Here is a 19,877-nt window from a genome sequence, read left to right on the forward strand (position 1 = left end):
CAGAAGCACACAAGAAATTCTGCACAATAGGAATGTGGTGATGTTGAATGGTTCATGGGTCTGGGATAATCCTTTTCATCTGTAGCGGACTGAATTAGCCCATACTCACAGGATAGCTGCAAGGGTATGAAGGCAGCAAAAGCCCAGGAGTGAACTACTTGCACCCAGTAACCAACCTGAGAAGCTGCCAGCATGCCACATGTCAGTGAACAGAACTGCTGCTGCCATGCCACCACAACCTCCAAAGTCAGAAACCAGGGAACCTTTACCACCCCATCCATATCTCCAGTGGAGAAGGCAGCTCTGAACCCCAACCTGTTAGGAAGATAGTGAGAGTAGGGAGCACAGCACAAGATATTGTTTATGACAAGATAGATCCTCTACCCAAACTATGTCTGAGAATCAAGAATCCGCAGGTAGCTTGGTATGCTCCCAGCACATACTTGGGATGCCAGGCATAAAACCCCCAAGCCTTCTGGTCAGACACAGGGCAAGAAATTAACAGGTAGCCTACACTACCAGAGGCAGAAGCTGAGAAACTCAAAGCAGAAGATCAGTGTACAAGTCTGAAAGAAACTGCCCAGGCTGTTACAGTAAATGACTTTTATTTTTTAAAAAATGAAATAACCGTGAACATATTAACAGGCCTGCAGGTGGCACTACAGTACAGCTGGATATAAGGTAGATACATTTCCCCATGTACCCGGACAATGAAATCCATTGCATCAATGCTGACATTAGTAAATTCTGAATACAGTTCTATCAAGCAGGAACATTTTACTTAAAATAGTTCTGGACAAAGTTGACACTGAAAGTTAACTTCTCCTTCACTTTGGAAAGGATAGATGTTTTCAGTTAGCACTGGTATTGGGTGAACTATTGCCTGCAGTCACCAGTGCAGGGAGAGATGTACAACATCTCCACATGAGAACAGAGTTTATACTCCTTTTTACTTCTCATTCTGAGGAAGCAGGGTGGCGTAGGGAGAGGGGGGGGAAGATGGGTGAGGAACATGGGCAAGGGAGGTGGGGTGTCAATTTCTATTCACTCTCCTTTGGCTGTTTTTGTGCTATTTTGGACTGCTTTCTAAAAATCACTTCTTGATTTTATTGAAAGGAAGACTAAATGTAATGCGCCTTTCCTTGAAAATCCAGGAACAGTTGTGGTACTTCAAAAATACTAAAAATATCTACTTTCATGAAATATTAACTGTTTCACTACAAACCTAGTTTTTCACTAAATACACAATTCTCCTATTTCTGGAGTCTCCTGGGGGAAAAAAAGTGGGTTCTCCCTTTATTTCTGCAACTCTACAGTGTATAGAGAAACGGCTACAAGAAGGGGAGTGCAGAGAATAGCTTTATTCTTTTCCTTGGCCTGTATCTCTCATGGGAAGTTTGCTTAAATTTCTGCAGTTGGGCTACTGTTGGTCACACTCCTTCAGCAGCTATCAACTAAGCCTGCAGTAGGACAACCCACCTCCTGCACATTCCTTCTAACTTCGTGGAGACTAACTAGGCATGAGGAAAAAAAAACCATCCACACTCTTTAAACCATTTCTAATCATAATATGCAGGAACACCAAGTGGTTTCCATGTTCTTCCAATTTGCAAAAGGCCACAGGAAAGGGACATGGCACCTTCCGTTAGAATCTGGAATTCTGCCTGTAACAGTACGACCTTCCGTTAGACCTTCAGTGTTGAGGCAGCGTAGGAAACAGTGGCTGAAGAGTGTGTGTAATACTGACCACACCAGCTCTTAGTGAGAAGCCTCTGCTCCTGCAGAGGCAGTCATGTGCAGTCCCTGTATATACTGTGAGCAAAAGGCTTACTTCACAGGGCATTTGGAATTAGCAATTCCTATGATCTAGCTAGTTTGGATTCATGAGCTTTCAGTGTGCCAACAGCATCTTTCACTGCATGGTAGATAATGTTCTTCACCTGTAACAGGAAAAAAAAAATTAACTTCTACAGACTAACAAGCAGAGTCTTACATACCTATGCAGTCAACTTTGACAGCTGAATTTGTAATAGTCGGCAAGTATACACAAAGTATATACTATCACTGCTTCAGGATATCAACAGCACAAATTTTAATTGTCATGATTAGACAACAAATATTTAGACACCTGCACTGATATATTAACTCATTTTCTGGTCATCCAGCAACATATATTTATTCATGTTATTTTAAGATAAACTCTCTCTTTTGTGAGAGCTAGGAGGAAGTATACTATGAAGTCACGCACATGAGTTTATTTTGAAAAAGTCCTTGTGAGCCAAGTCACTTACAGATTCACATGAATCAAATGCAAAAGGAGCAAGAAAATCATATGGTTTAACCCTATGTAAATTAAGATGATAGAACAAACCATCCTGTTGTCTTTGTATGGAGACTAGGAACTCTTCTAACTTGCACAATCTTCCAGAAAGGCAACCAAGATCACAGATGAAAAATCCACTAGTACTCACAGCAATCTGTTCCACGCTTAGCTATTTAACAATCAAAGCTCTACCTTGTTTCTGATTTTTCTGATCTAAGTTTATTTGAATTCAGTTTCTAGGTATTGAATGGAACAGTTTCACCTCTAAGTGAGCAGCTTAATTGCACTTGCTCAACTAACTGCCAAGCACCACAGTTTTTTCCTGATGCACATATGGTCTCAGTCTTCTGTATCATTATGTGTATGTTTTTAAATATAAATATATATAAATAGACGATGTTTATATAAAAATACTATAAAAATACACCTGAAAAATGACACAGAAAAATGCTCAAATTTGGCTGTGAGGCACAAATACAACCAGTATTCCTTTTCACAGGAGTATTGAGTTCCAATTTGCCAGCAGTTGCTTCTTTTTTTAATAATAAGCATTATTCATTTGCAACCTATTCATTTGCAACCTATTCATTTGCAACCTATTCATTTGCAGAAACACCTCCATATCTGTATCACTACAGCTGAAGAGGTACAGTGTTAGAAGCTGGATCCCCACAATGAGAGTTGATCCTACTTCTGCTTTCCTTTAAAATCCTGTACAAATCCATATAGAAATTGATAGCAATTTTTCACGAAATTGTTTCAGAGAATTAACATGATAAGTTCTGACATTCTTGGGTGACATACTGGAGAATGGCTCTATATTGAGTACTCACTTTTGCAAGAACAGCCATTCTGCAGATCTCCACCCTCCATTTTAAATGCATGAGATTACTAATACACAAAAAATGCTGACAACAAAATTTGCAAACTAAACAGATACTAACTCTTCAGAAGCATACATAGGTGAAATCAAAAAAGGTCACCTACAGTCTTCTTGCTGTAGAACTTACTGTCTTATACACCACGTACTACTTCAGTGCATAATATGTTCTGTGCATTAATTATTAGTTTAAGCAGTCACACTTCTTCAAAGCAAACAACATTTAATTTAGTCCTGTTTGGGACTAGTTTAGAAACATCGAATCATTTAGGTTGGAAAAGACCTTTAAGATTGAGTCCAACTGTAAACCTGATATTATCAAGTCCACCACTAAACCATATCCCTGATTTAAATAAGTAAGCCTTCCCTTTCAGAGCAATTTTCCTTTAGCCAATAAAGAAACAAATATAAGTGTCCTTGGTCAAATAAACATATCTTTTCAGAAGAAGCACTGCATTTAATAGTTGGGGTTTTTTTCTGCTACACTTCACCGTCATTCAGGATTCAGCTATTTAAAAACTTACTAATACTGACACACGTACTAGTGGGAAAGTTCTCTGGAAATCCAAAAGTTCATTACTAGTTTTTATTTACATAATACTGTAGACATAGGTGCATCAATTATTTTTAAAATACTTGTAAAATTAGAACCTCCAAAGGTGTGGAAAGTTGTTACTTTTTCTTAAATCACTAGCCACACGTTTCTAGTACTCAACAAAGTTGGCAAAACACAGGATATATTTAGTGACTACTGTCATAAAATGGTTACCTGCAGTTTATCCTCATGGTTTGTATGAGTATTAGACAGGTGCCTGAACTCCTGGGTCAGTCGGAAGCAGTGCTTCACATGTTCTGGAGATACAAAATCTTCTGCCACTTTAATGCAGCTGTACAAATTATGGACCTAAAAAAACCCCGTATCAAATGATAGGTACATGAAGATATGAACAATACAAACCCCCCCCAAAACCCCACCAGCACATATGTTAGGTTCTTCCACATTTACTTCTCAGAAACAGGAACTGAAGCCTATTTGATCTCACGCAGAATTGTGTCTAATAGTAAAACCAGAACAAAATACACGACATCTCACATGTTCCCTGTTCTCCCACATACACTAGTGTTCCCCAAAGCAAGTTCTCTACTGTTCTCCACGCTTTTTTGGAATTATGTTCCCTTGGCTGAAGTTTCACTACACAGAGATGTTTTCCCAGCATTCTTTTTTTTTTTTTCCTCTCTTAATTCCATCACAGCACTGTAAACATCATTCAGGTATTTATATAATTTTTACTAATATAATGACTAAGATCCAATTCAAGTAGTTCCTTAAGAACTGCATATGTAGAAAAAGGAACATAAGTCAGCAATATTAACTAACAGTTATTTTGAAGTCGCAGTTCTGTTGTGCCTCAAATTCAATTCTATTTGCCAATATAGCCTGGAGTTGGCAAACTTACCTGATGGGGAGCACCTGCAGGAATGAACACAGCATCTCCAAGGAACTGCACTATTGCCCAGCCTTGTACACCGTACTCATCATAGAGTCGCTTACGTAAGGTCTGGTCCAAGTACCAACTTTGGTCATGAATGGGGTCATGATCTGGGGGATTTTCTTGGCCTTGTTCTTCTCCAACCTAGGGCCAAGATATGGGGTAGGGGTGAAACCATGACACAGCACCTTGATATTGCTGGCTCACAAAAAGCTCTGTACCAAAAAACATAACAAACAAACTATTTCAAGGTAGGACATTACTTTCATTAAGCTCATTTAGGTCTTACCAAGTGACATGTGCATTAGTATGAAGATTCTAGACCAGGCTGAAAACCTGGGAACATAATAACTATTAACATCCTCAAAGACAGCATCAGAATACCTATACGATTGATGTTGATAGCAATTTGTATCATTCAGCTGCTGTAAGTAAGCTAGTCAAGGAATCCTGTAGGCTCAAGCCTCCTTTGTAACCAACATACCTTCCGGAGAAGTTCCCGTATCTTTTCAGCATCCTTAGCAGCATAGATGTGCCACAATGCTCCAGGTTTCTCTCTTCCTTCATGGATTCGCTGCTTTGTTACATCATCAGCATCTCCCTCATCAATTGTTTTCAGAACCTCTGAAAGGGGAATCCACATAAAAGTGACATGATTTCAAAGCTTCTGATTTTTGACATATAGAAGAGGAAGGAGCATTTTGAACTGCTAAATTCAGTCACACTGCTACCGCAACTGCTGCATCATACAGCGCCCTTTCTAAGCACATCAAGCTTCATCTTAACAAAATTCAGGAAATGTGTCAATTGACAGCTAATCCCAAATCTCAGTCATGAATTCAAACTGAATTAACTACAATTATTTAAATACAATGAGAAGAAATAATAATTTATCACCTCTTCTCCTCCTTTCTTCAGGGAGATACCTAATTTCTAGCAAAACTCTACTGCTTCCACAACTGGGGACCAATGAAGCATTATTGCACTTATTAAATATGTGCTGCGGACATAGCAAACTGCTTGGGTTATATCTCATAGATACGACAAGCTTAAACAACAGAAGGTACAGTCTTCTTTCTCACACACACAATTGATTTTTAATGGACAGAAAACAGCTTTCTTCAAACATTACCATCATCATGGGTCCCTTCCCCAATGGGAATCCCAACATACACCATGACATTAACAGCATCCGACACATCCAAGTGCAGGTTTGTGGTACCAACTCGTCTGTCTTCTGCAGTAATTAAGCCTATAATGGAGTGTAAAATCAAAACAAATTCTCTTTAAGCTCTTATAAAAATAACCTGCCTGAAAGATCTTTCTAGAATGCTAGCAGAAACCAATGTCAAGGGACAACTGAAGTAGTTATTTTCATGTCATGTGTGGCCCAAGTAAAAAGTTTCCTGGTAACTAGTATTTTTATTTTACAAGAAATAGAAGCAGCAAATATAGTTCACCCAAGTCATAAGAAAACAAGCATTTTAAAAACAAAGCCTGAACTTGTACTTTACAATTTTGTCTCTCTGAGGGTCATTTATAGTCTGTAGTAGGGAACTTGGCTTTCGTAACACCAAGTTAGTAGGCATTCTTCGGCACTGTTTTCCTTTGCTTGGAGGTACAAGAGATTAGATGTAAGGAAGTTCTTTACTGTGAGGGTGGTGAGACACTGGAACAGGTTGCCCAGAGAGGTTGTGGATGCCCCATCCCTGGAAGTGTTCAAGGCCAGGTTGGATGGGACTTTAAGCAACCTGGTCTGGTGAAAGATAACCCTGCCTATGGCAGGGGGGTTGGAACTAGATGATCTTTAAGGTCCCTTCTAACCCAAACCATTCTAGGATTCTAAGAGAAATGCCAACTGCTGTAAGTGGCATTAGCATCACACTGTGTGCAGCAAGTCATTGGACTGTTACAAGTATAAGCCTCCAACAGTTTGTTATTTTCTCAGCTGTAAAATTCGTATGATCAGCTGAATTCACAGCAGTTGTAGTCCAACTCATCACTAACAATTCAGATTAAAATTCAGTAAGGAAAAACACCTGCAGACTCTCAAGTGCTTATACCTTTATATATTGGATGATCTTATACCTCTCAAGTGGCTATGAGTAACAGAGAGATTTCAAATGTTTGTTGCTTAATTCCTTCACCTTCTCATATAACACATTCTTCTCTCTTCCTCTGACCCTTCAATAGCACTCTCTCTCTCTACTTTTGCTTTACCATCTCCTCTAGCGAGTAACATGGAGAAAAAAATTAAAAGATTAAAAAAATCTTTGTATCAGCAAACACTAATGTCAGTATGACCAGAGACTACTGGTTATATTTTAGGATCACCATCGTATTTATCTCTTTTCTATTTAAAATATGAGCTTTTGGGGACATGAACTCAACTCACTGTACAGTACGTATCATAACAGACCAGAAACAGCAGCTAATTTAGACAGTTTGTAACTTTAAAATGGTAAGCACATGAAAGACTTTAACCTCACTATTGAGAACTTTTTTCCCCTCACATACTCTGAAAAAAAAAAGCCATATATTTACAACAAAAATACATTTAATGCACTAGAAACGTTACTCTTTTTCACTATTGTCCTGGTTTTGGCTGGGATAGAGTTAATTTTCTTTCTAGTAGGTGGTATAGTGTTATGTTTTGGATTCAGCATGAGAAGAATGTTGATAACACACTGATGTTTTCAGTTGTTGCTAAGCAGCGTTTATACCAAGTCAAGGATTTTTCAGCTTCTCATGCCCAGCCAGCAAGAAGGCTGGAGGGGCACAAGAAGTTGGGAGGGGACACAGCCAGGACCGCTGACCCAAACTGCCCAAAGGGGTATTCCTTACCATATTACATCATGTCCAGTATATAAACTGGGGGGAGTTGGCCTGGACAGGAGATTGCTGCTCAGGAACTAACTGGGCATCAGTCAGCAGGTGGTGAGCATCACTTGTTTTGTATATTCCAACCCTTTTGTTATTATTATTGTCATTTTATTGTTGTTATCATCATTATTAGTTTCTTCCCTTCTGTCTTGTTAAACTGTTCTTATCTCAACCAACGAGTTTTAACTTTTTCCTTCCAATTTTCTCCCCCATCCCACTGGGGCAGGGAGGGGCAAGTTAGTGGCTGCGTGGTGCTTAGTTGCTGGCTGGGGTTAAACCACAACAACAATAGACAGAACTACTGTTTTTATATCTAGGTCCACCCTTGGTCTGTAAAGCAGCTAAAAGCAAAAACATACAAAACTGTTTTTGAAGACGGACCTAGCTAATTTTTTTCTTTTAACTTGAAAGTAAACAAAGGGTAATACTTTCTCTCTTTGGATCGAGACCTATAGATCTAAGAAGGATCAAATAGTAGAGGGTTACATTCTACACCAAAAAAATACTGTCAACTCTCCCTCCACAAACTCTGATACAAAGGAAAAGAAAAAACTTTGACCTTTAAGTTAAATTCAACAAAATGAATCCATTCCTTCCATTACTAGCAAATAGCAATACACAAAGACAAGTTAGCCATGACTGATTACCTTGCTACTTGCTGCACTCATATATATATTGCTTGATTACGTTATAAGCTCTTTGGTATACAGCCTTCTTCACTCAATTTACATGCCAAGTAATACGCAAACCAAAACACTGAACACCGTTAAATACTGAATAAGCTGAATTTTCCTAAGTTCACAAACCCCTATTTTTTTTAACTCTTACTTGTGATGTCACACTGCTAAAAACAAAAACCAAAACAAAAACCCGAATAACTTCACAAACACTTTCTCACAACCGCAATATGTTGGGTTTACAGCTTAAGTCTAATCCACACTTGGTTACTGAGCTAAAACATTTTTTTAAAAAAAGATGAAACAATGAAAAATCTTTCATGTCCTCTGGTGAGCTTTTACTGCAGGTATATCAATAACTGGAATGCAAAACCCTAAAAAACCCTGCACCCCTGTCTCATCAAAGTTCAAAGAGAACTACAGAAGTTACATTAAGTTAAGCTTGCTTCAACGTACTTGCTTTGCAAGATGACACCAACTTTTTCCTTATCAGTATCACGTAACATATTTCAGTACATACAAAGAGCAACTACTTTAAATGTTATTTATCTTACTCTAAAGCTGCAAAAGTACATACTTCCAAATCAATCAGTTATTTAAAAGTATCCTGGAACTTTAACAATCATTTGTTTTAATTTAAAAGTCTCCAAAACACGCTTTTGGCTGCAACCTCATGTGGTGGTGCATTCCCCCCCGCCCTGGGCCGATCTACAAACTCCGGAGGTCTCATTAGGCCTTAGTGTAAGTGTAATGAGTTGGGCAGTTAAGCGTCCCTTGACCGTACCGGGAACTCTTGCATGGCTAAGACAGGGAGCTGCACTGACTGTACCAAGGACTCTTGTTGCCTGGCAGAGGTGGGGGACAGAAACACAGATAGTCGTTTCCTGACAACTTTGGGACACATCTCAGTTCTCTCCTGACAACCTTGGAGCAACCCATATGTGATCTTAAGTCATTCTCTTACAGCCTTGGAACATCCCTTACCTGGATCGTAGCTTGAGTGAAACGGTACCAGTGCTACCAGAATCCCAGTAATTTGCTGATGACTAAAGCCAATCATCTCACAAACCTATGAACAGTGGTACCAAGTGAGACCCTTTGAGCTCTCCTGGGCTGCAGCGAGCTGCGACCAGCATCTCCCTCTGAATGGGATGCCTCTCAGAGCTCACAAACTCTTCAGTTTGTGAAGATTGAAGGTCTGTCACTGAAAGCCGACAAGACTTGGGCTGATACTCCCTGCTCCTTGAGGCTCAACCCTTCGCCCATTGAGAAAGATGCTGAAGCATTTGGTGTGAATATTTTCACTGACCTCGAGGGGAATTTTGAACAGGTATACCTCTTTGACTTGCGTACCTGTATATCTCTTAGTGTCTTCATGCATGTGTGTGTGTACTAACCTGAATGTTCTATAGCGAGTATATTACAAATACTGCTTTTCAAATCTATACGTAAATCACTGTCGTAAACTTTATTCAAACTGAATTAATCTCAGGCTGCTATTATACTCACAATCCCTTTAGACATAAACCACTGCCCATGTCTGGGACTAGGAGTTGATCCAGCTGTACCTATGCTCCATCAGTAGTTTAGAAAGCAAGGGGTTCTTCTCTGAACCTTGTGACTCAACGGGAAGGTTTCCTTACCCTTTTGTATCCCTTTTATTAGACATAAACCACTGCCCATGTCTGGGACCAGGAGTGGATCCAGTCGCACCTAAGCTCCATCAGGAATTTAGAAAGCAAAGCGGTCTTCTTTGAACCTCATGACTCAACAGGAGGGTCTCCCCTACCTTTTTACATTCCTGATCTCTGTACCAACAATGATAAATCAATTCTAACCTGATTTTCCTTTGTATGTTTTTCAATCTTTTGTGTCATCGGTCTCTGTATACATAACTTTAGTTTGATTCTAACTTGATTTTCCTGTGTACGTTTCATCCATGTATTAAGCAATAGAGTGAACCTTGCCATTGAATTTTGTGAAGTCACACTTTTATAAATTCCTATTAAATCATTTTTGCTAATACCCTTGAAGGTGATTCTTTAAGTGGTCCAATCCACTTCATTTCATGACACCTCAAAGTCAGTACATTAAGGAAGTGAAATAATTGAAGTTGATATGACATGCATTAATTGTTCATATATCCTCCACACTCTGCTGTATTGATAATCATTTGAAAGTTTAATGCTTCACAGCCCCATGCAGGGTACATGTTCAGACAAAGGCTTCCTCCATTTGTATGCTGTTTACCTACTATGTAATTACAGTCTTAAGAGGACAAAACTATCCAATTCAGGTAGCTGACATGGTTACAAGTTTTCTCTTGCACGGTGTCAGTTGTCTGTGTTGTTAGACATGGGTTAAGAAAATTACAACCCTGGTCGGAAACACAAACACACAGATCGAAGTACCCAGAAGCTGGCTAATTTTCCTCTCAAATGCATCAATTGTTCTCAAAGAGATATTAATTTCTCCTTGAACCCTGTATTGGCGTTATGCTTATTATGTGTGTTTAATAATAATTATTTGCAAACTTGACTTACCATATGTACATCTCTTGGAAACCACAATGCAAAAAAGGGCACACCTGACAAAAAGTACTAGCACAGAAATAGATCACAGGACCCATTAAAAAAAAAAAATTACAGTGTGCTCTATGATAAGCGCTGAGTTTTGATTAATGCTACGCCCTTGCATACGTCCTAAGTATAATTAAGATTATAATAAAGAGTCACAAAAAAGTAAACATCTGCAGAACTATTCTCACATACCATAGGCATTGTACATTTTGGGACCCAAGTCAGGACGGACAAAGTAGCTTGGCAGCCTAGAAGCCAAATTCAGTCTGCCATCCCTCTTGGTATATTCAGGAAGAGGGAGATTTTCCATTAAGTCCTCAAACCTAGAGATCAAAAAGAGAACAAAGGCATGTTTTCCTCCTGCAGTGCCTACAGGACTGCTGTAGGCATTGATACTAAGGTTTACTTACCGCGTAGGCATCATATCTCTAAAGTCCTCCCCTGGAGGCCAATCCTTTAACTTTAGTACCATTGGCTGACCATCATCTGACCTGAGCCGTTCTGCAAGAAACAAATGAAGATTTCTTCATGTAGTATCTTTTTACCGCAGCTCATTACCTTGTTTAAGCTCTAAGTCTTTTGTACTAAGACATCTTACGTCGCACAGCAGAACTGATCCTGATTTTTCTTTGGACTTCCAAGCATTATCATAGTTTGACCAAACAACAGTTTAACAATTAGATATATAGCATTACCTACAGCAGAAGTCTGACAGATCTTGCACAGCTGCTAAGTTTTAGAATAGTTTTTATTCAATTTCAAAGACAAGCCTTTCCAAAGCATTCTGCCTTACTACTGTTACCAAAGTCTAAAGGAGTTTTGTCTTTCAAGAGGAGTGGTGCTTCTATAAAATTAAAGGTATTGGTTCATGCTCTGAAATCAACCCTAACCTCAGTATAAAGCAAGAAACCACAGTACACCACACTCAAAAAAGCTAAATGGCAGGTGGTTACTGAGGAAGACAGCCTTTAGTTTTTTAAATTCTTATTTGCTGGAGTCACAAATTAGCGGGGTGCCTGATTCAAACATTTGTTTTTCACTTCAAGAGTTGTATGTGAATCCTGACTGGTAACAGAGAAAGCTGGTAGCACAGAAAAATGACATTACGTACGCAACAGTGGGTGTACGATAAAACAGCACTAACCACATAAACTGCTGTTTTGCATCAGATGTTACAATGGCTAAAAGAGTATATCTGAAAGTGGTACGTGGAACAGCTTAGAAGACTCAGCATAACATTTAGAGAGAAACAAAGTTCACTCTTCTGCCAGATTCTTCACAACTCTTCATGAAGCCATCAGTTGGAAAACAGGGTGTACTGCAGTCTGACACCTTCATATCCCCTTTTCCCCAGAAAGTAACATCCTTCACCACTTCCTACTTTACCAAGGATTGTCAGCCAAACATAAAGCAACTGATCTTACCCGGACCTAGCAGAACTGCTGACAGCATCAAAAAAGAAAGCATACCTAAGAAACTAGGACTTGGAGACCTGTGAATCACATCTGCCTTACATGTCAACAGGCTACAGAAGACACATAAAAAAATTATTTTATTGAAATTAAAAGGAATTAAGAACTGCAGATATGTAAACCAAAGTAACCGATTTAAAGAAAAAAAATTTTGATGAGCTACGGATTTTAGAGAAGCAAGTGAACTGAAAAGCTCAAGGACTTGAATTTAAAGACCTTTCAGAACTTCCCGTATTCAAGATTTTGAACTCATCAAGGATCTTTGTTCCAAACAAGAAGAAACTTGTAGGAAGGCTATTCAGAAAGGACAGAATGAAGAACTACCTGGAGGAAAACATATGGATCTGACAAATTACACAAAACTGGACAAAACCCAGAAAACATCTGATCAGGAAAGAAAAGCAGGTTTAAGAAGTATCAAACCAGAAAGTTAGACCTGCCAAAAGTCCACTCAGAACTCAAAGATATTAAAAGTGAACAGCACAAGATTAAAATTAACTAAAGTATCATCTAGAATAATTAAGGGATTATCTCAATACCACCTCCAAATTCAGTGGCTGTTCTACAGCTCTTAAATAACTTAATGCAAGTCGCGGGGACCAGCCACACATTTGAGAAATCTAAAATTCATGTAATGCAGAGAAGTCAGAGTCATTATATTAGTCACAATTTTCATATGAGTTAGTGTGTGAAATCCTGGACTAGTAGCAAATAATACTCTTCTAAATTGGGGACTGCACATGGCTGAAAAAACACTAAATAAAATGTATTTAAAAGAAACTAGCAAAACTGATTGCGTTTTCCAACCTAGATCACTAACATTTCTCATATAAAGTGTGGTGAAGGCATTGTCTAAAAGAAAGGCAGCAGTTTATTTTGCTGAAAGGAATGTATCTGTCTGGAGACAAACTACAAATAACATTTCTCAAAGATAACTTGACCCATACAAATTTACTATTTTCATGAATGATCCTAGCACAAAAGTGAAGAGTTTGTGAGGTTTCCCAATTACCATTAATACACAGAAAGACCACACCATTATATCCTTCTAGGCCATTTATTTCTGAGTAATAACAGAAATAGTATGAAATTTAACAGTACAAAATACAAAACTCTATACTTTGAACCATATAAAAACCAAGTCAAAAGTTGGGAGCTCTTTGATTGGAAAATGACTAGGGAAGGGAATATTCTTGGTCTATAAATCTCTCATTTAGTTTGCTGTTGAACAAATATTCCATTACATCATCCAATAGTTCACCATTTCTGCTATGTGCACATAGCAATAAATACAGAAAGCATTTTATACACAAAGCTAAAATCAGCAACATTGCAATGAACCGTTACAAATCTTAACACCTGTAAATATAAGATCACGCTGGTCTAGGTATATACAATCTAAAATAGAGCACTCTGCTTTTCAGAAGCTCCTTAATCTGACCAGTTATATCCCCAGGAATTTTAACTGGTTAGCTTCCACATCCACACTTGACAGAAGGTTTTCTCAAAGAACTCAAGCATTAAGTAATGTGTTATCACATGAGGTACGCATACAGCATTGCTATTCATAATACATATGAACTTGCATTTGTACTCGCAGATGATCTACTATAAAAATAATTTGCAATGTCAAGTTTACTTAGTTGATGTATTCTACCAAGTCTGAGTTTTAGCATCAAAAGCCTCAGTCTGGTTTAGCTCTGCAGGTTCCCTTTAGTTTTACAATAAAACTGGAGGTTCGAAGGAGAATAAGGGTAGTCAGATTACTTACTGTCTTAATAACAGTGACTGATGATTAATTTCACTGAGGAAAATTAAAAAAAAAAAAAAAAAAAGCCGTTTCCCATGAAATGGATCATCTTTTGATACATCAAAGTAACACACACCAACATATTGTTGTATAAATGAAGTTTTCTTGGGCAGCCCTACCCTGATCTTCACCAATAAAGTATTTTCTAGGGTGCACTACATCTAAGGAGCAATGGCTTCTTTGGACGAGACTGATAGCTATTGGGATTTTTTTTAAATTATTATTTTTGTTTTTTGAGAAAATAGGTGGAAAAGGAGGAGTTGAAGGTAGCAAGACAGACTGCTCAGTTAAACTAGTCAGCCATAGATATTACTTACTAGATATTATCTCAAAGCCATCCCAGAAGTCACGCACTTTCACGTCTGAAATTATGGCACAGTTCCTGCAGTTCACCAAATCTACATCTTGATCTCCAAATTCCAGGCTGAAAGCTTCTGGTTTCCAAAGCTCTGACTTCAACTTCTTATGGACACCAGATACCAGCACGGGCTGAGAATACAAAGATGAATGCTTACTCCACCATAACCAAATTTCTTACACATGCAGCCAAACTTTCTTAAGAGCTGAGACTCCTGGCTACCATCGTACAAAAGACACCATAAATCTATTTTCATCCATGTCTGGTTTTTGTGCATCAAACAAATAACCAGAGTCAAAGCAAACTTCAGTTCCAGGCCATGTGCAGTTGCCTTAGCAGTGGTATTGTATTAGACTTACTAAGGCAAGTGTCTTAGGTCTACTCAGCAAGGTGTTGGCAGCAGGGGTGGGCTCTGTGAGATGAGGCTGGGAGCCACCCCATGCTGGACACAGATGGTTCCACCTGGCTCCAACAGACCCATCGCTGGCCAAAGCTGAGCCCATAAATGATGCTGGTGGCACCTCTGTCATAAAAAAGGGTAAAAAATGCTCCGCAGCTGCTGGGGGAGGGGAGGAAGTGAGAGAAATAACTCTGCAGACACCAAGGTCAGTGAAGGAGGAGGGGGTGAAGTTGCTCCAGAGATTCCCCCGCAGCCCGTGGTGAGGCAGGTTGCCCCCTTGCAGACTGTGGAGGACTACAGTGGAGCAGATATCCACACTGCAGCCCATGGAGGACCCCACACTGCAGCAGAGGGAGATGCCCTGAAGGAAGCTGCAGCCCATGGAGACCCCATGCTGGAACAGGCTCCTGGCAGGAGCTGTGGCCCTTGGAGAGAAGCCCAAGCAGGAGCAAGTTTTCTGGCAGAAACTGTGGCTCACTGGGGACCCACACTGGAGTAGTCCATTCCTGAAGGACTGCAGCCCATGGAGAGGGCCCATGCTGGAGCAGTTTGTGAAGGATAGTATCCTGTGGGAGGGACTCCACACCGGAGCAGGGTAAAAGTATAAGGAGGAAGGAGCAGCAGAGACAAAATGTTATGAACTGACCACAATGCCCATTATTCTCCATCCCCACTGTGCTGCTCTGAGGGGTGAGGACGTAGAAGAGTTAGGGATAAAGGAGTAAAGTTCAGCCTTTGGGATGAAGGAGTAGGTGGCGGTAAGGTGTTTTTAGCTTTGTTCCCCACCATCCTACTCTATTTTTAATTGGCAATAAATTAAATTACTTTTTCACAACTTGCATCTGTTCTGCCTCTGACAGTAATTGCTAAGTGATTTCCCTGTCTTTATCTTGACCCACAAACTTTTCCACCTTACTTTCTCCCCCTGTCCCGTTGAGAAGGGGGAGTGAGAGAGCAGCTGGCCAGGGGTCTGGTAGTCAGCCAAGGTCAATCCACCTGTGGAAGTACAGTGGGTGTTGAGTCCCACCACCTCTTCTTTTTTTTAGCACAAATGCAACTATCATTAGAAACAGCACTTGTAGTAAAGCCTTCTCATATGAAATTTTCATATTTTGATATGAACTTTTTAACTATTTAACTCATTCTTTATGTATAATCATGGATCATCATTAATTCCCTAGTACAAAACCAAGTAGCAGAAAAGTAGCTGTTCACTTGCAAAAGGGGTTTTAAGATGTATAGGCTAACCAAATATATACATTCCACACTGAGATTTGAGAGGCCTCTCCCCATAAATGCTCAAGGCATTTGCTAAACTAACAATACTAGGAAAGGGTATAACAGACAATCCTTCTAACACTGGCCAAGACCTCCTCATTTCCTCTCACCCTGAAATCTCTCTAGAGAGAGTTATAAGACTTGTGAGAAAAGGAAGAGTATGAAGTGAACTTGCACGGGGACTACCCCACTTGAAGAACTCTAGGTTTAGTAACTGCTACCTATGTTCAAATGACAGTTCACATGTCTATGCAAGTTTGAATCAAGTCCAAGCTGTCCCCTATACATTCACTATGATCTGAAGGTAGATCTTGGGTTTATTCATGTGAAGAGCTCAGTTCAACCCTGAGGAGCACAGAGGCCCCTAGATGTTCTCGTAGTATCAGCGTGTTAGGAAAAGATACCTACAGAGCTATAGACAAACAACTCCAAAGTTACGTTGCTTAAAAACACTCCAGTAAAAAACCACCGCTTCACCTGAATTGCCCAATAGCCTCTAACAGGACCAGTATCCATTTTAGTCCCTAAGTGAGGACAACTATTCATTCAGAAATGAAGTAAAAAAAACAAAACAAAACAAACCCCAACTTTGGGGATAACAGAAATGGCTTTGGTTTTCAAATATAACACAAGATAGCCCTTAAGTTCTAGAACACAGCAATGAAACCTCAACTCCAGAAGACTGAAGTTTAAGAAAACAAAAAGGGGTTGTTACTTTACTCCTGTCAACTTCACGGAAAAAAAAAAAAAAGGCAAAAAACCCCCACAGAACCACAGAAACATTTAGGTTGGAAGGGATCACCCTCACACTAATAAAGAGTGTTTTCTTGTGTTCACATTGAACTTCATGGGTTTTAATTTGTGCCCATTGTGTCTTGTCCTGTCAGTGGGCACTGCTGAGAAGAGTCTGGCTCCCTCGTCCTCATTGCATTTCATCAGGTATTTACACCATTAATAAGATTTCCTCACCACACTCTCCCAAGCTCTCTCTCCTCTAGGATGAGCACTCCCAGCGCTCTCAGCCTCTCTTCACACAAAACATGTTCCAGTCCCTTAAGCATCTTTGTGGCCCTTCGCTGGACTTGCTCCAGTAAGTCCACACCTTTCTTGTACTGGGGAGCCCAGAACTGGACACAGTACTCCAGGTGTGGCCTCTACCAGTGCCAAGTAGAGGGGATCACTTCCCTTGACCTGCTGACAGTGCTCTTCCTAACGCCACCCGGGATGCCACTGCCCTCCTTTGTCGTGAGGATGCATTCTTGGCTCACCTCCTTTGTCCACCGGGACCCCAGGGTGACTTCCAGGCAAAGCCACTTTCCAGCCAGTCACCCCCCAGCATGTACTGCTGTAGGGTGTTACTCCTCCTGAGGTGCAGGACTTTACATTTTCTCTGGCTGAACATCACAAGATTCTTCTCGGTCCATTCTCCAGCATGTCCAGGTCCCTCTGAATAGCAGCACAACCATCTGATGTGTCAGCCCTTTCTCCTAGTTTTGTATCATCTGTAAACTTGCTGAGGGTCTATGAACTCTGTCCCATCTAGATCATTAATGAGGATGTTAGATAGTACTCAACCCAATACTGACCCCTAAGGTACAACACTAGTCACTGCAATCACAACCCTCTGAGCATGGCATTTCAGTCAGTTTTAAATCCACCACACTGTCCACTTATCTAGTCTGTACTTGAACAGTTTGTCTGATGACATTATGATAGTGTCAAAAGCCTTATTAAAGTTAAGATAAAAAACATCAAGTGCTCTCCCCTCACCCACCAAGCCAGTCGTCTCATCGCAGAAGGCTACGAGGCAGGTTAAGCATGATTCAGTTAAGCATGATTCAACCAGCATTCCTGAGCCCCTCTTCAGGACTGTATCCCATGGGATTCTTCCAAGCAGATATCTGAAAAGGTGGAAGTCTGCTCTCCTGAAGCCCAAGCTTGTGGCCTTGCTTTTTGGCTTTGCTTCCTCCTCTCAGGATCCTGAAGCAAACCCCACCATCTGATAGTCCCTGCAGCCACAGCTGCCCCTTACCTACACATCAACAACCAGTTCTTCTTTGTAGGTAAGCATGAGGTTCAGCAGAGCACCCTTCCCTAGTTGGCTCCTTGATCAACTGTGTCAGGATGTTGTCATCAACACACTCCAGAAAACTTCAGGAGTGCTTGTGACCTGTTGTATTGTTCCTCCAGCAGATTATCAGGGTGGCCCCATGAGGCCCAGGAAATGTTAACATAGGGCTTCCTCCAGTTTTCTGAAGACGACCTTATCACTTTTTCTTGATTAGGTGGTCTGTAGCTGATCCTTGCCACAATGTTGCCCATGTTAGTCTGCTCACTAATCCTGGCCCATAAAACTCTCAAACAGCTCATCATCCGTTCCTCTGCAGTTTCATGCATTCCAGCTGCTCCCTGACATTAACAGCAATCAATGCTCCCTCCTAACCTTCCTGACTTGTCATTCCTGAACTGTCCTTCCTGAACAGCCTGTACCTATCCCTAGCCATACTACAGTTGCATGAGCTATCTCACCACTTCTCTGTCATACTAATGAGATTGTGGCCATGTAACTGCACACTAATTACTCGTTTGTTCCTCATGTTGTATGTGTTAGTGCACAGGCACTTCAGAAAGACACCTAGTCACGGTGATTTCCCAGAAACACTCTAAGAGCTTTCCTCACAATACTGTGATGTACACAGTTCCTTACTTATGTGCATATGCTTGATGTGGACATCTTTCATCCCTGTTTTCTTGAGTATGAGATTTCTCCTGTTCACATCACCCCATGCTGCTTGCTTGCCAACCCAAATCAACTAATTCCTTTCTTGATCACTGGTCATACTCTCTGAACCTTGTCATTCCTGGCTTACAGCTCTCCTAATCGGGTTGGCCAGCCTGTTGGCAAAGGTGCTTTTGCCCCACTTAAATGGATCCCATCTCTTCCAAGCAGTCCTCAATCCTCGAAGAGGTTCCCATAACCATAAAACCCAGAACCCTGCTGTCAAAACCAGCTGGGCAAACAATGGTTGACATGCAGGATCAGTCCATCCCTGTACCCCTCTCCAGCAGGATTAAGAAAACCACCTGGGCGCCATGACCTTGACCATTAGTCCCAGAGCCATACAGTCATTCTTGATACTGTCCAGGTCTCCCCAGTAGTTTTTTTTTGTGCCAATACAGAACAGCAGCAGAGAGTAAATGTCTGAGGGACAGACAAGTTTTAGCAGTCTTTCCACTATGTCCCAGTGTGAGGCCCTGACAAGCAGCAAACCTCCCTAAGATAACAGAGTAGATAAACTGATCCTAAGTTTAAATATATTCCCTGATCCCAGGAGGAATTTTAACATTAAGGCAATGGAATGGTTTTAATCATATTCTACAAAAACCTAGGGATAATGGATGAGAAGTAAAATAACAGTACCTTTAACAGGATGGGCAGAAACTGCTGCCAGTAGACTTTAAGCTGATGGATAAACTAGTCGTCTTCTGTCCAGGAAAATAATGACAAATTTTGATCCCTGCTGTATACTCACTTGACCACTTGAACATAGTAATTAAAAAAAAAAAAAAAAATCTACTTAAACTAGTAGAAACCTTCCAGTTATTAAGCAGAGAATTTCTCAGGGAAGAAAGAAAATGTTCTCTCTAGTGAAGAACACAGCTAGAGTTGCAAGATAAAAGGATAGAGGAGTTGGTTGGCACGCATCTCGTGCAGAACTGCTCTCAG

The 19,877-nt window shown here is 40.3% G+C and overlaps 1 protein-coding gene across 6 annotated transcripts in view; it reads right to left on the bottom strand.

Annotated features, from left to right (window-relative positions):
• Positions 1-586: 586 nt before the first annotated feature.
• KDM3B (lysine demethylase 3B) overlaps positions 587-19,877 on the bottom strand; it is a 71,982-nt gene continuing 52,691 nt past the window's right edge. For 5 of the 6 annotated variants that reach the window (XM_075056945.1, XM_075056949.1, XM_075056946.1 and 2 more), the window contains 8 exons: positions 14,432-14,603; positions 11,243-11,333; positions 11,025-11,155; positions 5,826-5,945; positions 5,178-5,317; positions 4,661-4,837; positions 3,973-4,107; positions 587-1,940 (listed from right to left, as the gene is read on the bottom strand). In XM_075056945.1, the coding sequence (XP_074913046.1) occupies positions 1,860-1,940; positions 3,973-4,107; positions 4,661-4,837; positions 5,178-5,317; positions 5,826-5,945; positions 11,025-11,155; positions 11,243-11,333; positions 14,432-14,603 (1,047 nt within the window). In that variant the 3' untranslated portion in view covers positions 587-1,859. Of the gene's footprint in view, positions 1,941-3,972; positions 4,108-4,660; positions 4,838-5,177; positions 5,318-5,825; positions 5,946-11,024; positions 11,156-11,242; positions 11,334-14,431; positions 14,604-19,877 lie in introns of those variants that run through there. The other variant, XR_012654332.1, reaches the window with a different exon arrangement.

This window comes from Buteo buteo, chromosome 24 (genome assembly GCF_964188355.1).
Source record: "Buteo buteo chromosome 24, bButBut1.hap1.1, whole genome shotgun sequence".
NCBI lineage: Eukaryota > Metazoa > Chordata > Aves > Accipitriformes > Accipitridae > Buteo > Buteo buteo.